The sequence below is a fragment of the Triticum aestivum genome, chromosome 5A (genome assembly GCF_018294505.1).
Source record: "Triticum aestivum cultivar Chinese Spring chromosome 5A, IWGSC CS RefSeq v2.1, whole genome shotgun sequence".
Lineage (NCBI taxonomy): Eukaryota > Viridiplantae > Streptophyta > Magnoliopsida > Poales > Poaceae > Triticum > Triticum aestivum.
The window spans coordinates 20,615,105-20,638,065 of NC_057806.1; the positions used below are offsets into that span (position 1 = coordinate 20,615,105).

Below are 22,961 nucleotides of genomic sequence, written 5' to 3' on the forward strand. Positions count from 1 at the left end.
TGCAGAGGCTTTGGCCATCCATCGATGGATGTCGCACAGTTAGGGGATCTGAGCCCTTTGGCCTTAGGGCTTGGGGCAATACTTCGAGGTTTGGCTCAGGGTGCGCAGGGTGCAACTTTGCATCATGCTAGGCGTCTCCCTTTGGTATTGGATTATGGACGACTACACTTCCAACAACTGCTATGATGAGAGCGGCTTGTGCCTTCAGTATGCACCTTGTTGTGTGTTTTGCGGCCGGTCGGAGGAGATGATGATCCATCGCTTCACCGGCCACTCCTTTTCGTGCCCTTCTGGATCCGATCGACGACATGACCACCCGTTGCGTGGTATGATTTCATGGACCGGAGCCAACAAAGTTATTATTTCGTCTGGTTTAAAAAGGCACGTCTTCGACTATCACGGTAAATCTGTACTCAGTGTATTTTTTTGCCACTAAATTGCGATAAAAAAATGTTCGATCTGGCATGGTCAAATCTCAAACATTCAGGATTTATCATTTTTATTTTATCAATGCATTGGGACCAAGGTTTTGGATCCCAAATGCACATTTTTTTCTCGAGGGGCACCGGAATTCGCGGTTACCGTGGTAACCGCGAAATACCAGAAAAAATTTGGACGAAATTTGAAATTAAATTTTAAATTCAATTTTTTTTGAAGTCGATATAGATAGGGGTTTAACTTAAAAAATTATCCTGGCGTAGTGGCTGTTCAAGCCGAACCGCCCCTTGCTGAATGGTCGCGAGTTCGACCCCTTCCACTCTAACAATTTTCTAGCTTTTTTAACTTTTGCATATCAAAAAGAAATTAAAAAAGCATGTGTCAAGATTCGAACTGTTGCCACTAGGCCACGACCACTTATATGTTAATAAAGAAGAGATGGCCTGTATTTAACTATGCTATAAGTGTTTGAATTCAAAATATTTAAAAATTTCGAGATTTTTTGCCCGGTACGAGTGTTTCTCAAGGGGGGGGGGGGGGCGATAAACGCGGTAACCGGACGAGATCACGAAATTTCGTTTGGTTACCAAAACAGTGATGGAGACATAAGTTTCTTTTGCTTAAACAACTAAGATATGGTTAGAGAAAAACTAAGATACTCCCTCCGTAAATTAATATAAAAACGTTTAAATCATTAAAGCAGTGATCTAAATGCTTTTATATTTCTCTACGGAAGGAGTAGTATTGTAATCGTCTTAATTAAAAGACTGAATAGGGATAGAGTAGAAGTACAGTACAGATCATATAATTGTGAGAAGTGAAAAAAAAAATAAACTGTTCTCCGACCCGCAAATCTCCGACCCGCCTATTCCGTTCCAGGCTCTCACCGCCGCCGCCGCCGCCTCCAGGCTCCCGCCGCCGCAGGGTAGAAAGCGCGAAGACTTGAGATGGCTCCCGCATCACCACCGCCTCCCTTGGCCGGCCAGGAGCGTGGACGGGTCAAATCGCCGCCGCGGGACACGCCGCTCGTGGGATGCGCCGGCGGCGCTCGGCGGCAGGGCTCCTCCTCCCCAAGGCCCAGCCATACCTCTCGCGTCGGCAGCCTCCAGTGATTTGCTCTTCCTTTCCCCTGGATCTCACGTTTTTGAGAATTTCACCTAAGCTGCTAGGTTTCTCTCCCAGGTCACTGAAGAATACAGTGCCGATGGAGACTACGGTGGGCACACCGCCGGAGCTGCCGGAGGAACTCCTGATGACCGTCTTCGGCACCCTCGAGATCCCTGATCTTGTACGCGCTGCTTCCGTCTGCACCTCGTGGCGCTCCGCCTACACCGCACTGCGCAGCCTCGGCAAGCACAAGCAGGCCCAGACGCCGTGCCTGCTCTACACCTCTGAATCTGCTGGTGACAATGTTGCGTGCCTCTACAGCCTCGTGGAGAAGAGGGTCTACAGGCTGACCCTGCCGGAGCCACCTCTCCGCCGCCGGTTTCTTATTGGGTCCTCGCTCGGCTTCCTGGTCACCGTCGACGATATATCTGAAATGCACCTCGTCAATCCTATCACTGCTCAACAGATTGCTCTTCCTTCAGTGACCACCATGGAGTACGTGAAGCCCATCTTTGATGACTCGGGTGCTGTCCACGAGTACCAATACCCATGTCATTTTGCAGGACGAGCTTTCTTCGCGCCATCGATCGTCGCTCGCTGTAAGCTGCGAGAACAACTCCAGATCAAGGCGTTTCTGTTTCATGATACATCCACGGGAAGCTACATTGTGGCGCTCATCCACGAGCCATTCAACCACCTCTCGTTTGCAAGAGTAGGGGATGATAAGTGGACCTTGCTGCCACCACACCATCACTATCAGGACTGCACCTACAAGGATGGGTTGTTGTACGCGGTGGATATAAAGGGAGAAATCCATGCCTTCGATCTTAACGGTCCTGCTTTTACAATGAAGATTATCAGGGGGATCGACGAGGATTTTTATCCCGATGCCATATACATTGTTGAGGCCCCATGGGGTGGTCTGCTGCTTGTTTCAAGATTTAAAGAGTTTGAGGATCCTGCTGAAGATGGTGACCCTGAAATATATGTTCCACATACTACGGAAATCAAATTACACAGAGTTGATGATGGCACAGAGAGGCTTGTGGAAATCGATTGCTTGCCTGACCATGTGCTGTTTCTTGGGCACAACCATCCACTTTGTCTGAGTGCCAAAGATTACCCTGCTCTCAAGGGAAACCATGCCTACTTTACTGACGATGATGAGTACAATAAAAACCGTAAGAGTAGCCCTCGTGATATTGGAGTAGTTGGCTTGAGCAATAATCGCGAGATGGACCTTGTGTCTCCTCTGCTTTGGTCCAACTGGCCTTCTCCAGTGTGGCTTACACCCAGCCTTACGGTGATGAAACTGCCATCAAATGACCGTTGGCTCAGTGGATGGGATCATGTACTCTCGAGACCATCACCGACTGAGGCTACGGTAGGCACTACACTCCTGGAGCTACCAGAGGACATCATGATGCGTGTCTTTGCCACCCTTGAGATCCCTGACCTCGTACGTGCTGGTGCTGTCTGCACCTTTTGGCGCTCTGCCTACACCGCCCTGCGCAAACTTGGCACACACAAGCAGCCCCAGACGCCGTGCCTGCTCTACTGCTCTGAATCTTCCAGCGAGAATGTTGCCTGTCTCTACAGCCTTGTGGAGAAGAGGGTTTACAGGCTAACTCTCCTGGAGCCGCCTCTCCACAGTAGGCTTCTGATTGGGTCCTCTCTTGGCTTGCTGGTCACCGTCGACGAGAGATCTGAAATGCACCTTGTCAATCCGATCACTGGTCAACAGATTGCTCTCCCTTCAGTGACCACGATGCAGCACGTGAAGCCCATTTGTGATGACTCGGGTGCTGTCCACAAGTATGAATACTCAAGGCACATGGCAAACCAAGCTATCTGCCCTCCAAAGATAATTGCTCCAGCTGCCCTGAGGGAAGTCTTCCACCAAAAGGCTCTTGTGTTTTATGATACACCCACAGGGAGCTACATAGTGGTGCTCATCCACATGCCGTTTGGTCAGCTATCCTTTGCAAGGGTAGGGGACGATAAGTGGACCTGGCTGCCACCTCACACTGATTATTTTGACTGCACCTACAAGGATGGGCTATTGAATGCAGCGACTCTAATGGGAGAAATTCACACCTTTGATCTTAGTGGGCCTGCTGTTACAATGAACACTATCATGGGTGTGGATGATGATGACGATTTTGAGATTCAGGGAGCATACATTCTTCAAGCTCCATGGGGTGGTTTGCTGCTTGTTTGGAGATTGAAAGTGTATAGTGGCAATCCTGATGATATTTCATCACTTACACTGCACACCAAAGGAATTAAAATACATGAGGTTGATGTTGCTGCCAAGAAGCTTGTGGAAATTGATTGCCTGCACGGCCATGCGCTGTTTCTTGGTCATAACCAGTCACTCTGTCTCAGCACCAAAGAATGCCCTGCTCTCAAGGAAAATCGTGTCTACTTCACTGACGATAATGAGTACATAACTGTACATAAGGATAATCGTCGTGATATAGGACTACTTCGCTTGGATAATAATAGCTGGGAAAGCCTTGTGTTTCCTCAGCTTTGGTCCAACTGGCCTGCTCCTGTGTGGATTACACCCAATCTTACAATGATGAAACTATCATTAAATAAGTAGGCCGGCTTCAAGAAGGCTTAATTGCATTGCTTAGGACTATGAGCAGGAGTAGGAGGAGGCTGGTTTCGACAACGCAATTACAAATTCTGGCATCAAATGACCGATGATTCAGGAGGTCGCGTGATGCATCGTGGTGTCAAGTTATCATCTATCAAGTATTTAAGCTTCATGGACATGTTTGTTGTTGTATCGTGTGTGGGACTCTGCAAATTTATCATGTCTTGTGACTGATGTGTGTGTGTGGTTGTGTCTTTTTCATGACTCCTGGGAGAAGTCAGAGAAATAAGAACTTTGCTATGCTTGTTTTGTGGTGATTTGTCCGTTGTGAACTTGTGATGATCACAAGAACATTTGCAAGCTGCTGTTCTGGACCCGCGGCGTTGTTGTTTGGAGCTGATGAGCAGCTGCTCCTATGAGATGGATGTGTTCCAACTCCTCCCCTTTGTTAGTTTTGTTCATTCGTTCAGTTAACTGACTTTCCATCTCTGGTCTCTGTGGCCGCTTGCTGTTGTATGCAAGACAGCAAGAAGCCAAGAAAAGGATTTCAATATTCTAGGGCAAGCATGAATTTAAATTGCTGCTGTTTTTCAGTTACTTTGAGGGATATATGTTTGTTATATTGCACACCAACAGAACTTGGGACGTGCTCGCCGGCGTGGACCTAGGCCAGGCCACCACCACGATCGACGGGACGCCATCAAATCAAACACCGCGCGCCGTGCTTGCTGTCTTCCTCCTCGCCTGCCTCCGGCTCCGGCATGCATGCATATAGCCGCATGAGATCGATCCTCCGCCTCAAAATCAAAAAGAAAAGAAAAGTTCCGTTTTTGCCATGCATACATGTGGTGTGTGTGTGCGTGCGGAGTGAGTGAAGTAGACGTGCTGCTTTACTGACCGGGATTGCAACAAGCAGTAAATCGCACTTAAATTCCTATTGATGCAAAGGCAATCCGTGGAAACTTAGTTGCTCACGTAATGGATCTTCCCACCAGGCACTAGGGGTACGTACGTGCTTTTCATCAATCAACTAAATAAAGGTATTCCCTCCGTTCTGAATTATTTGTCGCAGGTATGGATATATCTAGATATATTTTAGTTTTAGATACATCCATTTCTACGACGAGTAATTTGGAACGGAGGGAGTACGTGGTTTTGCACGATGGATGCCACGATGACTTTTTTTCATTTTTCATTCAGTGTGTGTGGATTATTATGTGCTTCTTTTCTTTTCTTTGATCCATCCGTGGTTTGGTATTAAATTCCAATGGGTGGTGCGTTGGGAAATTTAGTCAGTCACTAGGTAATGTGCCCGTGCGTTGCGACGGGAGTAGTACACAGGGATAAATCTTGATTTATTTTGTATGTCTTTCAATCTACGAATTGGATCGAGTGTATATATATGTCGGTAAAGTAAGAAGTAAAGCATCGAGAGAACCAACATAGTGTACCGTGCACATTAGTGAATTGACATCTGCCATAGGTCACGAATCCCTTCTTGTTGATGTTTTCCCACAAGCTAGCGGGCCTGGCGGATGCCATGTTTGCACACTTTTCAGTTTTCACGAGCTGGCTTCATCAATGGCCATAGCTAGTAAATGCCCAAGCTCGTTGGACTGGACGCGCATGCACCACCAGGCTGGCCCGCCCTTATATTATAAGTATATAAGTATAAATATATGTGTGTGAATGCAACCGTGGAGTAGTTTAATTCTTGTCTATTGAGCAGTGATCCCTGACAACAGTCACTCACGTAGGCCCTGGCAAGCAACACAAGAGAAGTCCCTGAACAAAATGAATGCCTACCTGAAGCCGCCGCTCCTCGCACCTCAACCTGATTCTTGGTGAAAGGAGTTTTGCATGACCGGTGCGCCCGGTGGAGCGGCACAGAAAGAAAGGTTATTGGTTTGCAGCATTGTATTGCAGTGTTTTATTCCTATTGGAATTTTTGCATTGTAGTTTTTGTTTTCAAGAATTATGTTGTGGAAATATATAATTTTTGCAATTTATAGAGGGGAGAGAGACGAGCTTTGCTAGACGTACGGAGTTTTACAGGAGGTTTACAGGTTGCTTAATAGTGATTGGCCGAGGATTGATTAAGGTGCACGGGCCCACCGGTGAAAATCAGGGGGGGCCAATTAGAAGAGCGAATGGTCCTTAACCTGTAAAAACCCGTAGAATGAGCCTGTACGTGTAGCATTTTTGGAAGAGAGACTTTAGTGGACCGTGGACGGATTTTAACCACGAGTAAGTTGCGTTGTCGTAGGTTTGGAAAAAAGAAGAAACATCACACTCGGTTGGAACCACGATGAGCCGTACAGTAGTAGCCAGCCAACCCACTGTTGTTTTAATTTTTTTTATTACAACGCATGTGGGCATGACGTACATAACCGGCTCGACCTAGCATGCGGGTGAAAACGGCTATAAGGTGGAGGCGGTCTGATTTGCGACACATGTGATTGACCCACCTCCTAGTCGGTAGAGCATCAATCCATGGGATGTACGATGTGAATCTGAGCGGAGGGTCGAGATTAGTTATAGAGGAGATGGATCCGTGGGAGGCGCAATCGACCAATCAGAAATCAATGAACTATCTCATGCGGATCAACCGGGACAACCAACCAGCGAACCAGTCCGGATGAACGGGTAGTACTGACTGCATGTACTACGAAACTAACCACACACGCCGCGGGCCGTCGGATCCCTAGGGGTCAGGCGGCTAAGAGCACTCGATCCGTGGGATGCGCGAGCGGGCAATCGAAAAGCATTGATCCATGGGATAATATGCATGTGACTAACCAAGCAAGCAGCTAAAGAGAAGAATAAACGAGAGGAAAAGAGTGGAACAAACCATCGAGTTCGAGCAAACCATTGTTTTTTTTTTCGGACGCCGCAGGCCGCCGAATGGGTAGGTGTCGGACGGCTGGGATCGGTTCCGAAGGGTCAGATCCATGGGAGGCGCGGTGGACTAATGGAAAAGCATCGATCTATGAGACCGTATTAATTATGAGATTGACTAAGAAAGCAACAAAGGAAAATGATCCATGTGTGATTGACTAGAAACGAGCCGTCGGATTGCTAAGGCCTTGTTCGGTTAAACCTCTCCTGGAGGGGATTGAAGAGGTTTGGAGGGGATTGGATAAGTTTTGACTTGTCTGAGATTTAATCCATTCCAATCCACTTCATTTTCCTTCAATTTTATTGCAACCGAACAAATTGAAACCGAACAAGCCCTAAGAGTTGAGCGGCTGGGATGGATTACAGAGGGGGCGATCCGTGGGATCATATTTTTGACCAATGGAAAGAAAGCGATGCGTGGGAAAGAGGGAGAAGGTGAAAAGAACCTCAAAAGAAATCTCACATCCACTTCACCTCTTGCTCCGCTTCCCACCCAACTCCACCTCCAAATCGCCGCCGCCGCCAACCACCACATCTCCGGCCACCGGAGTCTCCCCTCCCCTTCATCGCGGCTGCTGGTCGCGGATCAACCTCCCCATCGGGTGCCGACTCCTCCATCCACGGCGACGGCCTCCCCATCCGGCGGATTCGTCTCCTCCTCCATGGCAGGAGGAGCCCGAAACCCTAGCACCCGCCATGGCGACCTAGCACCAGGAGGCCGCCGTAGGATCCAGGAACCGGCCGGCGCATCCTGCAGCCGCCGGTCCAGCATGGCCTCGAGGACTCCAAGGTCTGCTCCGCCCTTCCTCTTCCCCGTCCATGTCCATGTGTCGAGCCGAGCCTCAATGTTTGATTGATCTCCTTGTCTGGCAGATTCCTCCATATGTGTGACCCGTAGGTGGACATGGATAGACGCATCACCATCTTTATACTAGGAACATAAAAAACTTTGAGACCAAATCAACAACCTTTCTTACAGTTTACCCGCTAAACATAACAGCCATGTTTTAATCAACTAAAATCGTCCATACAGTGAACCCGGATCGGTTTAGACTACGGATGATTTGTCGTCACAAAATGACTTACGAACAGCTGCAGTTTTGTAATTTTTAGTTTTAAACCATACATGCACCCCTGTGTTCAAGCATTTCACCATTTCATTAGGGAATAAATACGGGAGGAGGATCTTGTATCTATTTCAACACCAGAGAAGAAATAAACACTGATGATTGCTTGTATTTTCTTTCTTTGCAGGCGAGGATGATGACGACGCCGAGGAGGACGAGGACCCGAGCTCTAGCCCGACCGGCGTGGTCCCTGCTGCTGCCTGCAGGTAGCACCTCCCTCCGCCCACTCACTTGCTAGTCTCTCAGTAGGATGCGATTGTTCTAGTAGCTACCATTTACATGGCTGTGTATATATGTATTTGCCCATGGTTTCATGAATTATGTAACCCGCCTAGGAGATATGGGTGAGGAACTGAAAGGATAATATGCTTCCGTGAATTGTCCTGCAGATATGCGCCATATGGGAGATCCTTCTCGCCGGACTTCGGGAGGAGGCGCTCCCTTGGCGACGGGGTTGAGAGCTGGCGTGGGTTTTGTCAGACCATTCGTCCTACCCAGATGGGATCCTCGCTCAATATCGGTAAAGATCTCGCCTTTTCTCATGAATACATGTGTGCTACAATGAAACTGGTGCTCGGATGCCATGGTCCTTGGGCGTGTGTTTTCTACTCCCTCCGATACTTATTATGAATCGGAGGGAGTAGTACATCGTGAAAAGCCACTGATTAGCAGTATAAATTGCTGCATTTTCATATTTCCATCAGAGCTGTTTTTCTGGACAGAACATTCAGAGCTAGACCCTTCCAATGGATATGTATAATTTTCAGTGTATGCAAAACACTACTAGTATGCATGCACATAGTTCTGTTACCCTGAACCCTTTTTTTTTGTCAGAGATGCCTCTTGCCTCTAACTGCTGCACCATCGAGTCATCTTCCTTAGCCACCACACGCTGCAATTTTTTATGCCAAATTAATGAATGAACGCCTTGCTTGTTCTTCTATTACTAGTATAAACAGACTAGTAGTACTGGCACTGTATGATGGATGGAGCCATACCATACGTGCTGTCCTCTGATGCAAAAAATTCCTCACTTTCCTTTACTTATTAGTATAGTAAAAAACACGATTGGTTATTCATTGTGGGAGGAGAATCATGTATGTATTATTGTATTTCATTACAGAAGAAATGAATACCGCTTGCTTGTATTTGCATCTTTGCAGGCATTTATCATGTATGCAGCACGCGAGGATGATGACGACGCCGAGGAGTATGAGGACCTGAGCTCGAGCCTGACCTTGATGGCACACATCACATGGTCCCTACTGTCCGCCGGTAATTACTCCCTCCAGGTAGCCTCCCTCTGCCTCCCTCCGCCCACTCACTTGTTAGTCTCTTGGTAGGATGCGATTGTTTTAGCAGCCATCATTTACATGGTTGCATATATATGGATTTGCCCATGGTTTGTTTGAATCCAAAAATGGGGAGCACAGTGAAACATCAGCACAATGGATACTAGTGAGCTACTAGCACATCCCAATTCACTATATTGGTAGCTTGAACAACTTGATCGCTTACAAACAGCTACTAGTTTTAGCTATCACAGTTAAGCATTACTAGTACTCTGCTAGCACCAGCAGCACCAAAGCATCCTATTTTCTTCTTGTTTGGTTGAAATTATATTTTGGGCTCAGTAAAGTAAACACACCCATCAATTAAGGGTCGTCGTGCCACCTGATTGGTATTTAATGTGCCTAGCTCTCCTCTCGATCTGAGCAACCTTAAATTATCAGCTTCTTATGATGGTTTGCAGGGTTAGAAGATGCATCTTGTGTGTATTATACTGTTTGATCAACCTCGGCTTCTTGAGGTCCACGAGTATCCACTAATGGTGTCCTTTTGTTTCCTCTCTGTAGGTTTCGCAGCATTCTCAGGAGGAGAACTGGTGGGTGTTTTTTGACTTTAACGTTGGGAAAGCAGTTCGGAGGGGCAAGTTCGGGCATGTTTACTTGGCTAGAGAAAAGAGGGTAACTACTGTTGCTAATCTCAGATTATTATGTTCATTGCTATAATTTCAGTCCCTTTTTCGATGCAGTAGGCTGATTAGTTAAGCACTGCAATTACTGAAGGAACTTATCAATAGCTACTCTAGTTAATGGTTCAATAATCAGGGCTCAAATATATTTGTTCTGAGACTATAGCATGGTGTTGAGTGACACTGGTTCTCATATGTGCCTTTGGGTTTAAAAGCAGAAGTGAAGCACACAGTCGTCATCTACATGCACATGCTTTTTTCAGCTGAGTCGAGATTCAGAAGCTTAGTGTATACCATCTGTCCTGCCTACTTTTCTGCTTCATAGTGTCAACATTATCCCTGTAAAGAAATAACAATGTCAGAATTAGTAGCTTCCAGTTTAAAATTAATAGAAACAGTTAAAATAGCCCTGTTTCAACTGAATTGGTACACTGTTTCTTTCGTGTTCTCAAAAAAGATATGAATTACATGGATTATTTGAAGATATTCTGGGCTACGAACTTCCTAAAGGAAGCTAATGAGCAAAAACATTAATTTTGTGCTTCATCAATGTATCTTCTCATGTTACTTGAAGAATCACTGTCTCATCATCTGCATCTTTTATTGTTCGAACCTGATGAAGTCTGAACATGTTGCTATGACTTTGTCAATATCTAATAAGTTCTTGTTCTCGCAGAATGTTGACAGGTTCAATTTTATCTCATGAGATGATGCGTGCGTGGTTGCGACTTAAAGGTTGTCTTTAACTCTTGTTCTTGAGATGATGCGTTCTAGTGATAATTACTTACTAAAAGCATGTCTTTGCTCTCATTAAACACATTTTTAAGGTAATTAACATGGGGGAAGAGAGAGTCACCACCTGAATCACTAAAACAATTTAGTAACAATTGAGGTGGTATTAAAATGCACTGTTACTATCTGGTCTTAAATATCACGGGTGCGTTTCTGTAGTCGAATATGTTTCCGATGTATATGCTCGGCTGAGAAAACACGGAATTTACTAAGGTGGGTGTTTTATGGTGACCTGCTACTCGTTTGAGATACAGATAGACTACTAGTTATTCAGCATTGTGGATATGGAAAATGATGTGTTGTTATATGTTTTCCTGAGACTACATTCATCCATAGTCTTGGATTGGATCTTCTCAAAAGATGTGAGCCTGGGTTGGCCATCTTCAAGAATAATCCTGCTCCTATCTATGGTCTGCTCTTATCTGCAAGGTTATATTATGTTGCACTAACCAACATGGTAGTAATGTCAAGCAGAGTCGAGCACTGACCACTTTGCTCTGCCTGTTGTCTCAGATTTCAACTTTTGTAGGCTTAGTTTCGCGATTTGCTTGCTTGACTGAGTTTAAATAGATGGCTGAATGAGAATGATTGGTGTAGTTGGATTTATGAAGTTTACTGTAGTTGTTAGAAAATAGATGGCTGTTGGGGCAGTTGCTTTAACAAATAAACAATAATGCATCTTCTTGAGTTTGTACACACCTATTTTGCATGAAGTTCATGTTTTTCTTCGCTTTGTTCTGAAATCTTCTTGTGAACGTAAAAATTCTTACAGGATGAATGATTTGTGAAGCTTACCTACCGGAGATCCCTTGATGATAATGCTGCCAAGTTATTCTGCCTTTGTAGCCTTAGGGCCTGGATTGCAAACTCAAGATACAGACTGTAAACAGCCTTCTGCTCCTGGGCAAGGACCTTGACGTGGTCCGCATGAGGTAATGAAAGTCTTTTGCTTGTTCTTTACCCTGCTAGTTCCTCATCTGTTGCTTTTGATTTGACTCTGAGGTTCAGTGCCTTGTTCCGGTAGTTTGACTGCTTGTTCAAACCACCTAAACTTGCTATGTTGTTGAATTTTGAAATTTGGTGCTCTGTTAATTTATACCATTTCTGATCTGATCACTTGAGCAAGTATACTGGCCAAGAGAAAGTTTGGTCATTTATAATCTAATCCACTAGTACTACTGCTGCTATTGTATGATGTATAGATCCATACGTGATGCAAAAAATTCCCTCAGTTTCGTTTACTTACTACAATAGTGAACTTGCTACGGATCCTAGGTGCTGTTTTGTACGCATACATAATGAGAAGTCCCTTGTTCTGTAGTTTTCCGGACCATACATAATGAGAAGTCACTTATTTTACCCTTTTTTTTTTGTAATCCTTTAGCGTTGGGTTTGGATGCTGCTTGTATAATGGGAGTGAATTTCCTTTTGGTTTAGAGCATTTTTGCTTTCATGATAAAGCAGGGGCCTAGGGTCCTGAAGATTTGTCTCTTGTAGTAGCTGTCGTTTAGAAAGAAAGGAGTTATCTCTGAGAAATCCTTCATGGTATTACCTCCGTCTCAAAATTCTTGTCTTAGATTTGTCTAGATACGGATGTATCTAGCCATGTTTTAGATACATCCATATCTAGACAAATCCAGCACAAGAATTTTGAGACGGAAGAAGTTGTCTTGTTGACATGATGTCTACAGGAGGGGTGTATGTGTTTTGGGATTTGAAAAATAATGCTTCTTTCTTTGGAGAGCATTTTGTGAGCTCCAAACAATCTGATGTAATTTTTTAACATGCCGCTGATTGGACCGTCTGCTTTCTGATTCCCAAGAGAGGACTGTGTCTGTGTGCGGCAAAAATAAGTTAATCTTTCTGAGTTCCCAAGAGAGGGCCGGTGGCGGAATTTGTTCTGGTCTAGAGCCTTTTGTAGCCCTGAAGATTTTGTTTGGGTGTATTTGTTTTTGAAGCGCATGAATGAATCAGTTTATGAGCACAATCAGCATGCAAAATTGGCGCTCAGACTAGCATGCATATTTCGGACGGTGATTCTCGAGAGGTGCCACGCCCAGACTAAGATGATTTTATTTTTATTTTTTTGCTGAAGGGAAAACAAGGGATTTGATTTGGTTTATTCGGGCCTTTTTATGCCGCCAAATTGTAGCGTGGCGGTACGAATTTGATGCCGGGCTTGGTCAAACATGACATGGAGACGGGCATCTAGTTTAGTTTTACACCCACTTTTATTAATGCCAGCCGCCCATGCATGCGTGGGTAATTAAGGAGGCAGGCAGGGGTTGAGCCAATCAGCATGCAGAATTGGCGCTCCATCTTTCACTCGGTGATTAATAGATGGGAGCCTACGGATGATGCCCATCAGGCAGCACAGCAGGAAGGGAGGGAGAGTTTGGATCGCGCCACCTCATCGATCCGCGGCTTGCACGGCCTTTCCTTTGGCCATAGACCGTAGAGCTGGCCGCAGCCTTCTAGAGCCTCTTCTCTCCACCTTGCCGTACGTCATCTCTTCATTATATATACAAGAGGTAGTGAGGTGTCTGCATGCGGGATGCGCGTGCGACTTGGCGAGTGAGTCTGCTTCCTCTTGTTTTGTTCTTGCACGGGAGCATAGACCAAGCTAGGTAGGGGAAAGAATGAGGGGGGCGGTTCTATCTTGAATTCCTTGCTGGGGCCGGGACGATTCCTCTGGAATGACAATGATGATTAATGGTCGGTGTTGCCCTGCCGGGTATGTAGTCATGCATTTTGAGGTTGATTAATATCACATAAATGATCTCTTGATGTTAGGAATGGCGTATGAACACAGTGCTGATAGGAATTGTTCTTTTGGAGAATCAGCAACAATTAGCCTTCAACAGTACAGACAGGAATTGTTCTTCTGGAAAGAATCGAAGACTTCTAAGTTCACATGACCTGTCTAAATAGGGGACCACCCAACAACTCAATACGTAACACAAACGGTTCCTCCCAAGGATAAAATTCCATAACACACATGATAGTTCAGCGACAGAAACCAAATCCACAAGTACATTACGCTGCCACAGCATATCAGATTACAGTTCAACAAAGTGAATAAATCGACAATTAACTACGCTAGGCTGCAAATAAGTTATGGTAGTTCAACGACAGAAATTAAATCAACAAGCGCACTAGTTTTGTGAAATAAACAGTGTCCTTGGTATTTAAATTCATGCATGGTGAGTTCCAGATGGTTCATATAGACAAATGATCATAGTAGACAGGTTGAATGATTCTTACAAGTCTTTTCATTTTTCCTTAACAAAATAGTTAAGCGAAGGCAAATATATCTCCTGGTGCAAATTCTGAACAGGGAACACATGAGTAGGGATAGTGACGATAGCACGTGACGCACCATGATAGATAGTCGTCCAGACCTAGGGGCTCATGAAGTGGCATGCCATCGACGCTGTATTCGGATCGACGAGGCTCAGAGGTTCCATCCATGACATTAATTGGGCTATTGTCCTGCATACCTGGAGTCTTCATATCAAATCCCAAAGTAGATTGCGTCGGCGCCAATGGAGGGGAACACCGAAGGTGTGACAGATAGGGCATCCACCGAGCCCGTGGATGGGCACCATCTTCCTCGAATCCAAGTCGACCCGGTACACCTCGTATTTCGTATCTTCATTATTGTCATTGTTGCCTTGCCCTCGGTACACGAATAGGAGCTCCCCGCCGTTGTCCATGAGATGGAAATCACAATTCCTTGTCCTGTCTAATGATGTAGGCAGGTCGGCGGCGATGACCAGCCGCGGCGGTTGGCTTGCACTAGTCTCCAACACCATCACCGCCTTGTGGGTGAGGCCATAGAAGCGGTCGGCGAAAGACAGGGACTGCAAGAAGTATGGGCAACGACGGACCACCGTCGTCCAGTGGCCGTTGCCTGGCTTGGCGACGGCAAGTATTCCATACAAATCGAAATCGACCGCGACGGTGCTGTCATCGGCAAGGCCAGCGCCTGACACGTGCAACGCTTTCCTTGGTGTCTTGGGATCCCTCGGGTTCTGGTTTGGGAGGGTGGTGGCCGGCGGGAGGTCGGCCGCCTGGCGGGTGAGCGGGTTGAGCAGCCGGACTGCCCATGTCCCCCTGTGGAGGAGGACGAGGAGGCCCTCCATGGTGGGGCCGAACACGTCGTGCCCGTCGAGCTCCGGCAGGTCCACGTGCCTCGACCCTCGAGCAGCCGGTGGAGGAGTTGATGAGGCAGTGGCGCCCGCGGTGTCCCGTGCCCCTGAGCATGATCCACTGGCGCGGGTGGAAGCGGCAGTCCAGGACGCCGTGCTCGCGCGGGTCAGTGGAGCAGAGCCGCCACGGGCGGCAGACCGCGCGGAAGCAGACGTAGTCGGCGACGTCGTTGGCGAGGAGGCGCTCGGCGATCAGCCCCGCCGGCCCGTCGTCGAGGTTCGTCCAGTCCCGACGTGTCCGTGTGCAGGAAGAAGAAGGGTGGGAGACGAGCTTGGCTTGCGTGGAGGGCGACGACGACGGTAGCTCCGACATCTCGCTCGGCGGCGGCGGCGGCGGCTGCTGGAGGACAGCAGATTGAGGATCTCGTTTCTGTCTCTCCTGCGTCTCGATGGTAACGCAGAATTCTGATGCGGTGTATCGCCCCCATGTCGCGTGCCCATGCAGACGAGCAGGCCCGGCCTCGTCCGTTAAAACTTTCAATTTGAGACCTCGAGGGCCTCAGATATTCTGAAAGAGATTCTAAAAAAAAAAAGATATTCTGAAAGAAAAACTGGGTTTATTTTTTTCTCAAAAAAAAAACTGAGTTTACTCCGATGCGGAATTGTCAGTTTTGGTGAAATTTCACCACCCTAATCACTATAGAAGGCTAGAGGTTGATATTTATCTTGAGAACACATTGGTTTCTATTATATGCTTCGGGTTATATGTGTCTATTAATTAATCTATTTGCACCTTTCATTTTTCATGTTGACTGCTTGTTAGATCCCTTAAATATCATAAAAAAGTTTAATTTGCATATGTAGGCTCTCTCTTTTCCATCAATGTACAATCACCGGAAAAAACCCAATGCATGAATCTTCTTCTTTTTTTGCATCCTACTATAGAATTCAAAGTCATTTGCCTTTGGTTATCAAATGTTTAAGCTTTCTTTTAACCTTTCTAATATTGTTCATTGCAAGTTTTCATTCGTCTCTGCACGTATGCATGCGAGTTGTGGCTCCAAGATGCACATATAAAATATAGCTGGCCAAATGGGCCGGGCCAAACAGGTCAGCCCGCAAGCACGCCGGCACGGCCCGCCATGGGCCAGACACGGCACGGGCTAAACGGGCCGTGCCTGGCACGCGGCACGCCTTGGGCCGTGCCTGGGCCTGGAGCCTGGGCACGCGGGCTGGCACGGCACGGCCCGTTTAATTTTTTATATATATTTCAGATTTTTTTAAGCCCAATAGGCCTAAGAATCAGCCCAACAGGGTGAAAATATGCAGCCCAGCGTGCTAAACGGGCCATCGGGCCGGCCTGTTTACTAATCAGGCCGTGCCTGGGCCAAGGAGCTGCGCCCGTGGGCCGGCACGGCACGGCCCGGCTATTAAACGTGCCACGGCGGGCCGTGCCGAGCCAGGCACGATTAGCACAGGCCGTGCCGTGCCGTGCCGGGCCGACCCGTCTCGCCAGGTATGATATAAAATTGTAATGTACTGGCTAGAAATCCATAACCATGAAATAATTTGTATGTCATGCCACAGACTGTGAGTGAAGTATTGTGTGTAAATGCCAATTTCTTGTCTCAGTTTTTCCTTCAGGAGACTGATGCATTACTAATGGCAGTTATGTAATTTATTTCTGGTTCCATCTTTTTCCAAATAAAATCATAATGTATGGTTTGAAAACTACTTTTTTTGCGGGGTATCGAGAACTGCAATTTGATACATTGCCAACGAGATGCATGTTAGTGGACACGTCTGCGAAATCCATGCATGTCCACATTGATTAGTTTATTTTCCCCTTTGTAGACGGTTATGGGCATCGTAGATACGCCCACTTACATCCCTAATTTTCAGAAAATTTTCCACGGTGCAGGAAGTTTAATAATCATCGTAGAAAGTGAACTGAACTGATACAGTAAAAAGTGTTAGAGCTGCATTTTCTATATATATGTGTACGTGTTGTATACCCGTTGCATTTCCTTGTTGTACAAGTTGATCTATCAATATAAAGAGATGCCAGCCGGTTGAGGCTAACCACAGCAAATAATTCCTTTTGACTTGGTATCAGAGCGGGTCAATCCGACCTAGGGTTTTGCCCGCACACGCACTTCCGCTGCCGCCGCCGCCGCAGCACTCCGACGCGATGGCCTCCTCCGCCGCGTTGCAGCTCTCCACTTCCACGAGCACCTCGTCCCAGCCCTCACTATTAGGAAAAAAGCTTATACACAGCCACTTATTAGTAGCGCGTTATATTGACCCGCGGTACTGCTACTTAGTAGTAGTGAACTATATTGACCCGCGCTACTAGTAAATATTACTCGTAGCACGTGGATAAAAAATCACTCTACTAGTAAATATCCCAATCGTGTCCTGCAGACAGGTCATAGTAGTAGCATGGGTTTGTTGGGCAGCGCTAGTAATAGAAACGTAGTCGTAGCGCGGGTCACGAAAAGCGCTACAACTAACCCAGCCCACCCAGCCCAGCGAGACAACCAACCTAGCCTAGCGAACAACCTCCATCGCTCTCTCATTTTCTCCTCTTCCTCCCGCGAACCCTCGCCGCCACCAACAACGACGGGCGATTCCGACTACTTCCGGTAGCCGCCGCCGGAACTGCACACCCACGAGCTCTCCTCACGTCGGTGCTTCCTTCCCTCCGGCCAGATCCGCTCCTCGTGGTGGCAAGCACTCGCGCGCGACCCCTCCCCGCGGCTAGGGTTTCGGCTGCCTCCAACTCCGGTGCGGTGCGATTGATACGTCTCCGTCGTATCTATAATTTTTGATACATCACCACGATCTACACCAACACCTCCGCCATCTTTACCAACATCTCCATCACCTTCCCCCCTCTATCTACAGCGGTCCACTCTCCCGCAACCCGCTGTACCCTCTACTTGAACATGGTGCTTTATGCTTCATATTATTATCCAATGATGTGTTGCCATCCTATGATGTCTGAGTAGATTTTCGTCGTCCTATTGGTGGTTGATGAATTGCTATGATTGATTTAATTTGCTTGTGGTTATGTTGCTGTCCTTTGGTGCCCATCATATGATTGCACGCCTGGATCACACCATAGGGTTAGTTGTATGTTGATAGGACTATGTATTGGAGGGCAAGAGTGACAGAAGCTTCAACCTAGCATAGAAATTGATGCATACGGGATTGAAGGGGGACCAATATATCTTAATGCTATGGTTGGGTTTTACCTTAATGAACATTAGTAGTTGCGGATGCTTGCTAATAGTTTCAATCATAAGTGCATAGAATTCCAAGTCAGGGATGGCATGCTAGCAGTAGCCTCTCCCACATAATACTTGCTATCGGTCTAGTAAAGTAGTTAATTGCTTAGGGGCAATTTCACAACTACTAGCACCGCTTTTCCACACTCGCTATATTTACTTTATTGGTTCTTAACCTAAACAGCACCTACCTTTTATTTACTTGCTCTTTATTATCTTGCAAACCTATCCAACAACACCTACAAAGTACCTCTAGTTTCATACTTGTTCTAGGTAAAGCGAATGTCAAGCGTGCGTAGAGTTGTATCGGTGGTCGATAGAACTTGAGGGAATATTTGTTCTACCTTTAGCTCCTCGTTGGGTTCGACACTCTTACTTATCGAAAACTGTTGCGATCCCCTATACTTGTGGGTTATCAAGACCTTTTTCTGGCGCCGTTGCCGGGGAGCAATTGCGTGGGGTGAATATTCTCGTGTGTGCTTGTTTGCTTTATCACTAAGTAATTTTTATTTGCTGTTCTTAGTTGTTTTCTATCTTTAGTTATGGGTAGGAAACGCAAAATACCAAAAAAAATTAGTTGTACCTACTGAACCAATGGTTGAAGAACTAATCAAAATCTATCACACTGCTGAAGCCTATTACTTGGATCATCTTCGATCCCTATGTGCTCGTGCTGAAACCCCAACTAGCTTAGTTGAGGGCAAATCTTTAGATGAGCATGCTTGTTTTGTGTGACACCGAATATCTGAAAAAGGGAAAACTTTATTGGATCAAATTCATCGTTTGCAATGCTATGCTTGGAATTTATGTGAAATATATGATTATACTTGTTGTTCTGAAGACCCTAAGAAACACCTTCCCTACCAATGTTTGTTTAGTGATAATGGAATTGTATCCTCTTATGCTAAGGGTGTTCATAGTTACTATGATGTTCAACAAATTGAAGAATTTGTTGCTTTTAAGGGTGCTTATGAAATTGCTTCTTTGATTGAAAAGTATGATGCTACTCTTTACAAATCTGAAAATTTTGCCATATTTAAATATTGCGATGATAATTATGCTTCTAATGCCTATGTTGAACCATATATTGAGTACTACTCCATTGTCCAAGAAGAGACTAATATTTTGCAGGAGTCTATGGAAGAAGAAATTTATGAAACTGTGAGCTCATTGGATGAAAAAGATGATGAGAAGAGCGAAGAACAAAAGGAGGAAGAACGGATTAGCTACCCGTTCCCACCTTCTAATGAGAGTAACTCTTCAACTCATACATTGTTTAATTTCCCTTCGTGCTTACCGGAGGATGATTGCTATGATGATTGTTATGATCCCGTTGATTCTCTTGAAATATCTCTTTTTGATGATGCTTGCTATGCTTGTGGCCAAGATGCCAATATGAATTATGCCTATGGAGACGAACTTGCTATAGTTCCTTATGTTAAACATGAAATTGTTGCTATTGCACCCACACATGATAGTCCTATTATCTTTTTGAATTCTCCCGACTACACTATATCGGAGAAGTTTGCACTTATTAAGGATTATATTGATGGGTTGCCTTTTACCATTGCACATGATGATTTTGATGAATATAATATGCATGTGCTTGCTGCTCCTACTTGCAATTATTATGAGAGAGGAACTATATCTCCACCTCTCTATGTTTCCAATATGATAAAGTTGCAAGAAACTGTTTATACTATGCATTGGCCTTTACTAGGTGTGCATGAATTGTTCTTTTATGACATGCCGATGCATAGGAAGAGAGTTAGACTTCGTCATTGCTTGATATATGTTGCTTTGTTCTCACTACTAAATTACAAATCATTGTTAATTAAAATTGACTTTGATATACCTTGGGATCCGGGTGGATTCACTACTTGAGCACTATATGCCTAGCTTAATGGCTTTAAAGAAAGCGCTGCCAGGGAGACAACCCGAAAGTTTTAGAGAGTCACTTATTTCTCTCGAGTGCTTTCATATAGTTTTAAAACAACAAAAATAAATAGGGGAACCCAAAACTTTTTCAAAAAGGAAAGCGGAAGTGAGAAAGACAAGCATTGTTGAAGTGGGAGAGCTCCTTGAACTTTGTTCATGCTCACGGCAACTTTGTGAATCTTGATTGCAGAAACTTTTCAATAAAAATAATTATCCCCTTGTACAATTCCATTGTATTATAAAAATAATGTGACAAGGTTTGCCTTTAGGATGTTTACATTTGCTTGATGGTTTGTACGGTGCAGGACAGAAACTTTGGCTGTAGTGTGTGATTTTACATTTTTAGCTGAAACGTCAAATGGTTCTGATTCTTTTTTCACTGTCTTCCTAAACAAATTTTTTATTTTTACTAATTTTGGTAGAATTTTCAAGTATCAAAAGTATGGTGAATGTTCAAATTATTACAGACTGTTCTGTTTTAGACAGATTCTGTTTTTGATGCATAGTTTGCTTGTTTTGATGAAACTATCGATTCATATTAGTGGATTAAGCCATGAAAAAGTTATATTACAGTAGACACAATGCAAAAATAAAATATGAATTGGTTTGCAACAGTACCTAGAGTAGTGATTTGCTTTATTATACTAACGGATCTTACCGAGTTTTCTGTTGAAGTTTTGTGTGGATGAAGTGTTCGATAATTGAGAAGGTCTCGATGTGAGAAGAAGGAAGAGAGGCAAGAGCTCAAGCTTGGGGATGCCCGAGGCACCCCAAGTAAATATTCAAGGAGACTCAAGCGTCTAAGCTTGGGGATTCTGGGGAGGCATCCCCTCTTTCTTCAACAAATATTGGTATGTCTTCGGATTCGTTTCGTTCATGCGATATGTGCAAGTCTTGGAGCGTCTTTTGCATTTAGGTTTTTATTTTTATTTTTATGCACCATGCTGATATGAGATAGTCCTTGATTGATTTATAGAATGCTCATTGCACTTCACTTATATCTTTTGAGTATGGCTTTATAGAATGCTTCATGTGCTTCACTTATATCATTTGAAGTTTCGATTGCCTGTTTCTCTTCACTTAGACAACCGCCATTTGTAGAATGCTCTTTTGCTTCACTTATATTTGTTAGAGCACGGGCACATGTTTTGTAGAAAGAACTAAACTCTCTTTCTTCACTTATATCTATTTAGAGAGATGACAGGAATTGGTCATTCACATGGTTAGTCATAAAATCGTACATAAACTTGTAGATCGTTGAATATGATATGTTTGATTTCTTGCAATAGTTTTGTGATATAAAGGCGGTGATATTAGAGTCATGCTAGTCGAGTAATTGTGAAATTGAGAAGTACTTGTGTTGAGGTTTGCAAGTCCCGTAGCATGCACGTATGGTGAACCGTTATGTAACGAAGTCGGAGCATGAGGTGTTTATTGATTGTCCTCCTTATGAGTGGCGGTCGGGGACGAGCGATGGTCTTTTTCTACCAATCTATCCCCCTAGGAGCATGCGCCTAGTACTTTGTTTCGATGACTAATAGATTTTTGTAATAAGTATGTGAGTTCTTTATGACTAACGTTGAGTCCATGGATTATATGCACTCTCACCCTTCCACCATTGCTAGCCTCTCTAGTACTGCGCAACTTTCGCCGGTACCATAAACCCACCATATACCTTCCTCAAAACAGCCACCATACCTACCTATCATGGCATTTCCATAGCTATTCCGAGATATATTGCCATGCAACTTTCATCATCATCATCATATACATGACTTGAGCATTTATTGTCATATTGCTTTGCATGACCGTAAGATAGCTAGCATGATGTTTTCATGGCTTGTCCGTTTTTTGATGTCATTGCTACGCTAGATCATTGCACATCCCGGTACACCGCCGGAGGCATTCATATAGAGTCATATCTTTGTTCTAGATATCGAGTTGTAAGTAAATAAAAGTGTGATGATCATCATTATTAGATCATTGCCCCAGTGAGGAAAGGATGATGGAGACTATGATTCCCCCACAAGTCGGGATGAGACTCTGGACGAAAAAAATACAAAAAAGAGAAAGGCCAAAAAAAGAGAAGGCCCAAAAAAAAAAGAGAACAAAAAAGGAGAGAAAAAGAGATAAGGGGCAATGTTACTATCCTTTTACCACACTTGTGCTTCAAAGTAGCACCCATGTTCTTCATATAGAGAGTCTCTTGAGTTATCACTTTCATATACTAGTGGGAATTTTCATTATAGAACTTGGCTTCCAACGATGGGCTTCCTCAAATGCCCTAGGTCTTCATGAGCAAGCAAGTTGGATGCACACCTACTTAGTTTTAGTTTGAGCTTTCATATACTTATAGCTCTAGTGCATTCGTTGCATGGAAATCCCTACTCCTCACATTGATATCTATTAATGGGCATCTCCATAGCCCGTTGGTACGCCTAGTTGATGTGAAACTTTCTCCTTTTTTGTCTTCTCCACATAACCCCCACCATCATATTCTATTCCACCTATAGTGCTATGTCCATGGCTCACGCTCATGTATTGCGTGAAAGTTGAAAAGGTTTGAGAAATGTCAAAGTATGAAACAATTGCTTGGCTTGTCATCGGGGTTGTGCATGATGTGAATGCTTTGTGTGGTGA

At 44.9% G+C, this 22,961-nt stretch overlaps 2 protein-coding genes across 2 annotated transcripts; both read left to right on the top strand.

Annotated features, from left to right (window-relative positions):
- The first annotated feature begins 1,256 nt into the window (after positions 1 to 1,256).
- Positions 1,257 to 4,460, top strand: LOC123102045 (uncharacterized). The gene is made up of 2 exons (XM_044523317.1): positions 1,257 to 1,546; positions 1,621 to 4,460. The coding sequence occupies exons 1-2, from the start codon at positions 1,386 to 1,388 to the stop codon at positions 4,151 to 4,153; spliced, it is 2,694 nt and encodes an 897-aa protein (XP_044379252.1). The 5' UTR covers positions 1,257 to 1,385; the 3' UTR covers positions 4,154 to 4,460.
- A 3,428-nt stretch (positions 4,461 to 7,888) lies between these two features.
- LOC123102046 (uncharacterized) lies at positions 7,889 to 12,137 on the top strand. Its single transcript, XM_044523318.1, has 7 exons — positions 7,889 to 7,895; positions 8,303 to 8,381; positions 8,565 to 8,695; positions 9,339 to 9,467; positions 10,032 to 10,142; positions 10,827 to 10,885; positions 11,715 to 12,137. Exons 2-6 carry the CDS (start codon positions 8,309 to 8,311, stop codon positions 10,854 to 10,856), a joined length of 474 nt encoding a protein of 157 aa, XP_044379253.1. The 5' UTR covers positions 7,889 to 7,895; positions 8,303 to 8,308; the 3' UTR covers positions 10,857 to 10,885; positions 11,715 to 12,137.
- Positions 12,138 to 22,961: the final 10,824 nt, after the last annotated feature.

Excerpts from the sequence above, each read along its gene's own strand:
- LOC123102045 (XM_044523317.1), top strand. The coding sequence starts at position 1,386 with ATGGCTCCCGCATCACCACCGCCTCCCTTGGCCGGCCAGGAGCGTGGA. Across the intron at positions 1,547-1,620 it reads TCTCGCGTCGGCAGCCTCCA|GTCACTGAAGAATACAGTGC; the intron begins GTGATTTGCTCT and ends TTTCTCTCCCAG.
- LOC123102046 (XM_044523318.1), top strand. The coding sequence starts at position 8,309 with ATGATGACGACGCCGAGGAGGACGAGGACCCGAGCTCTAGCCCGACCG. Across the intron at positions 8,382-8,564 it reads GTCCCTGCTGCTGCCTGCAG|ATATGCGCCATATGGGAGAT; the intron begins GTAGCACCTCCC and ends ATTGTCCTGCAG. Across the intron at positions 9,468-10,031 it reads CCGGTAATTACTCCCTCCAG|GTTTCGCAGCATTCTCAGGA; the intron begins GTAGCCTCCCTC and ends TCCTCTCTGTAG.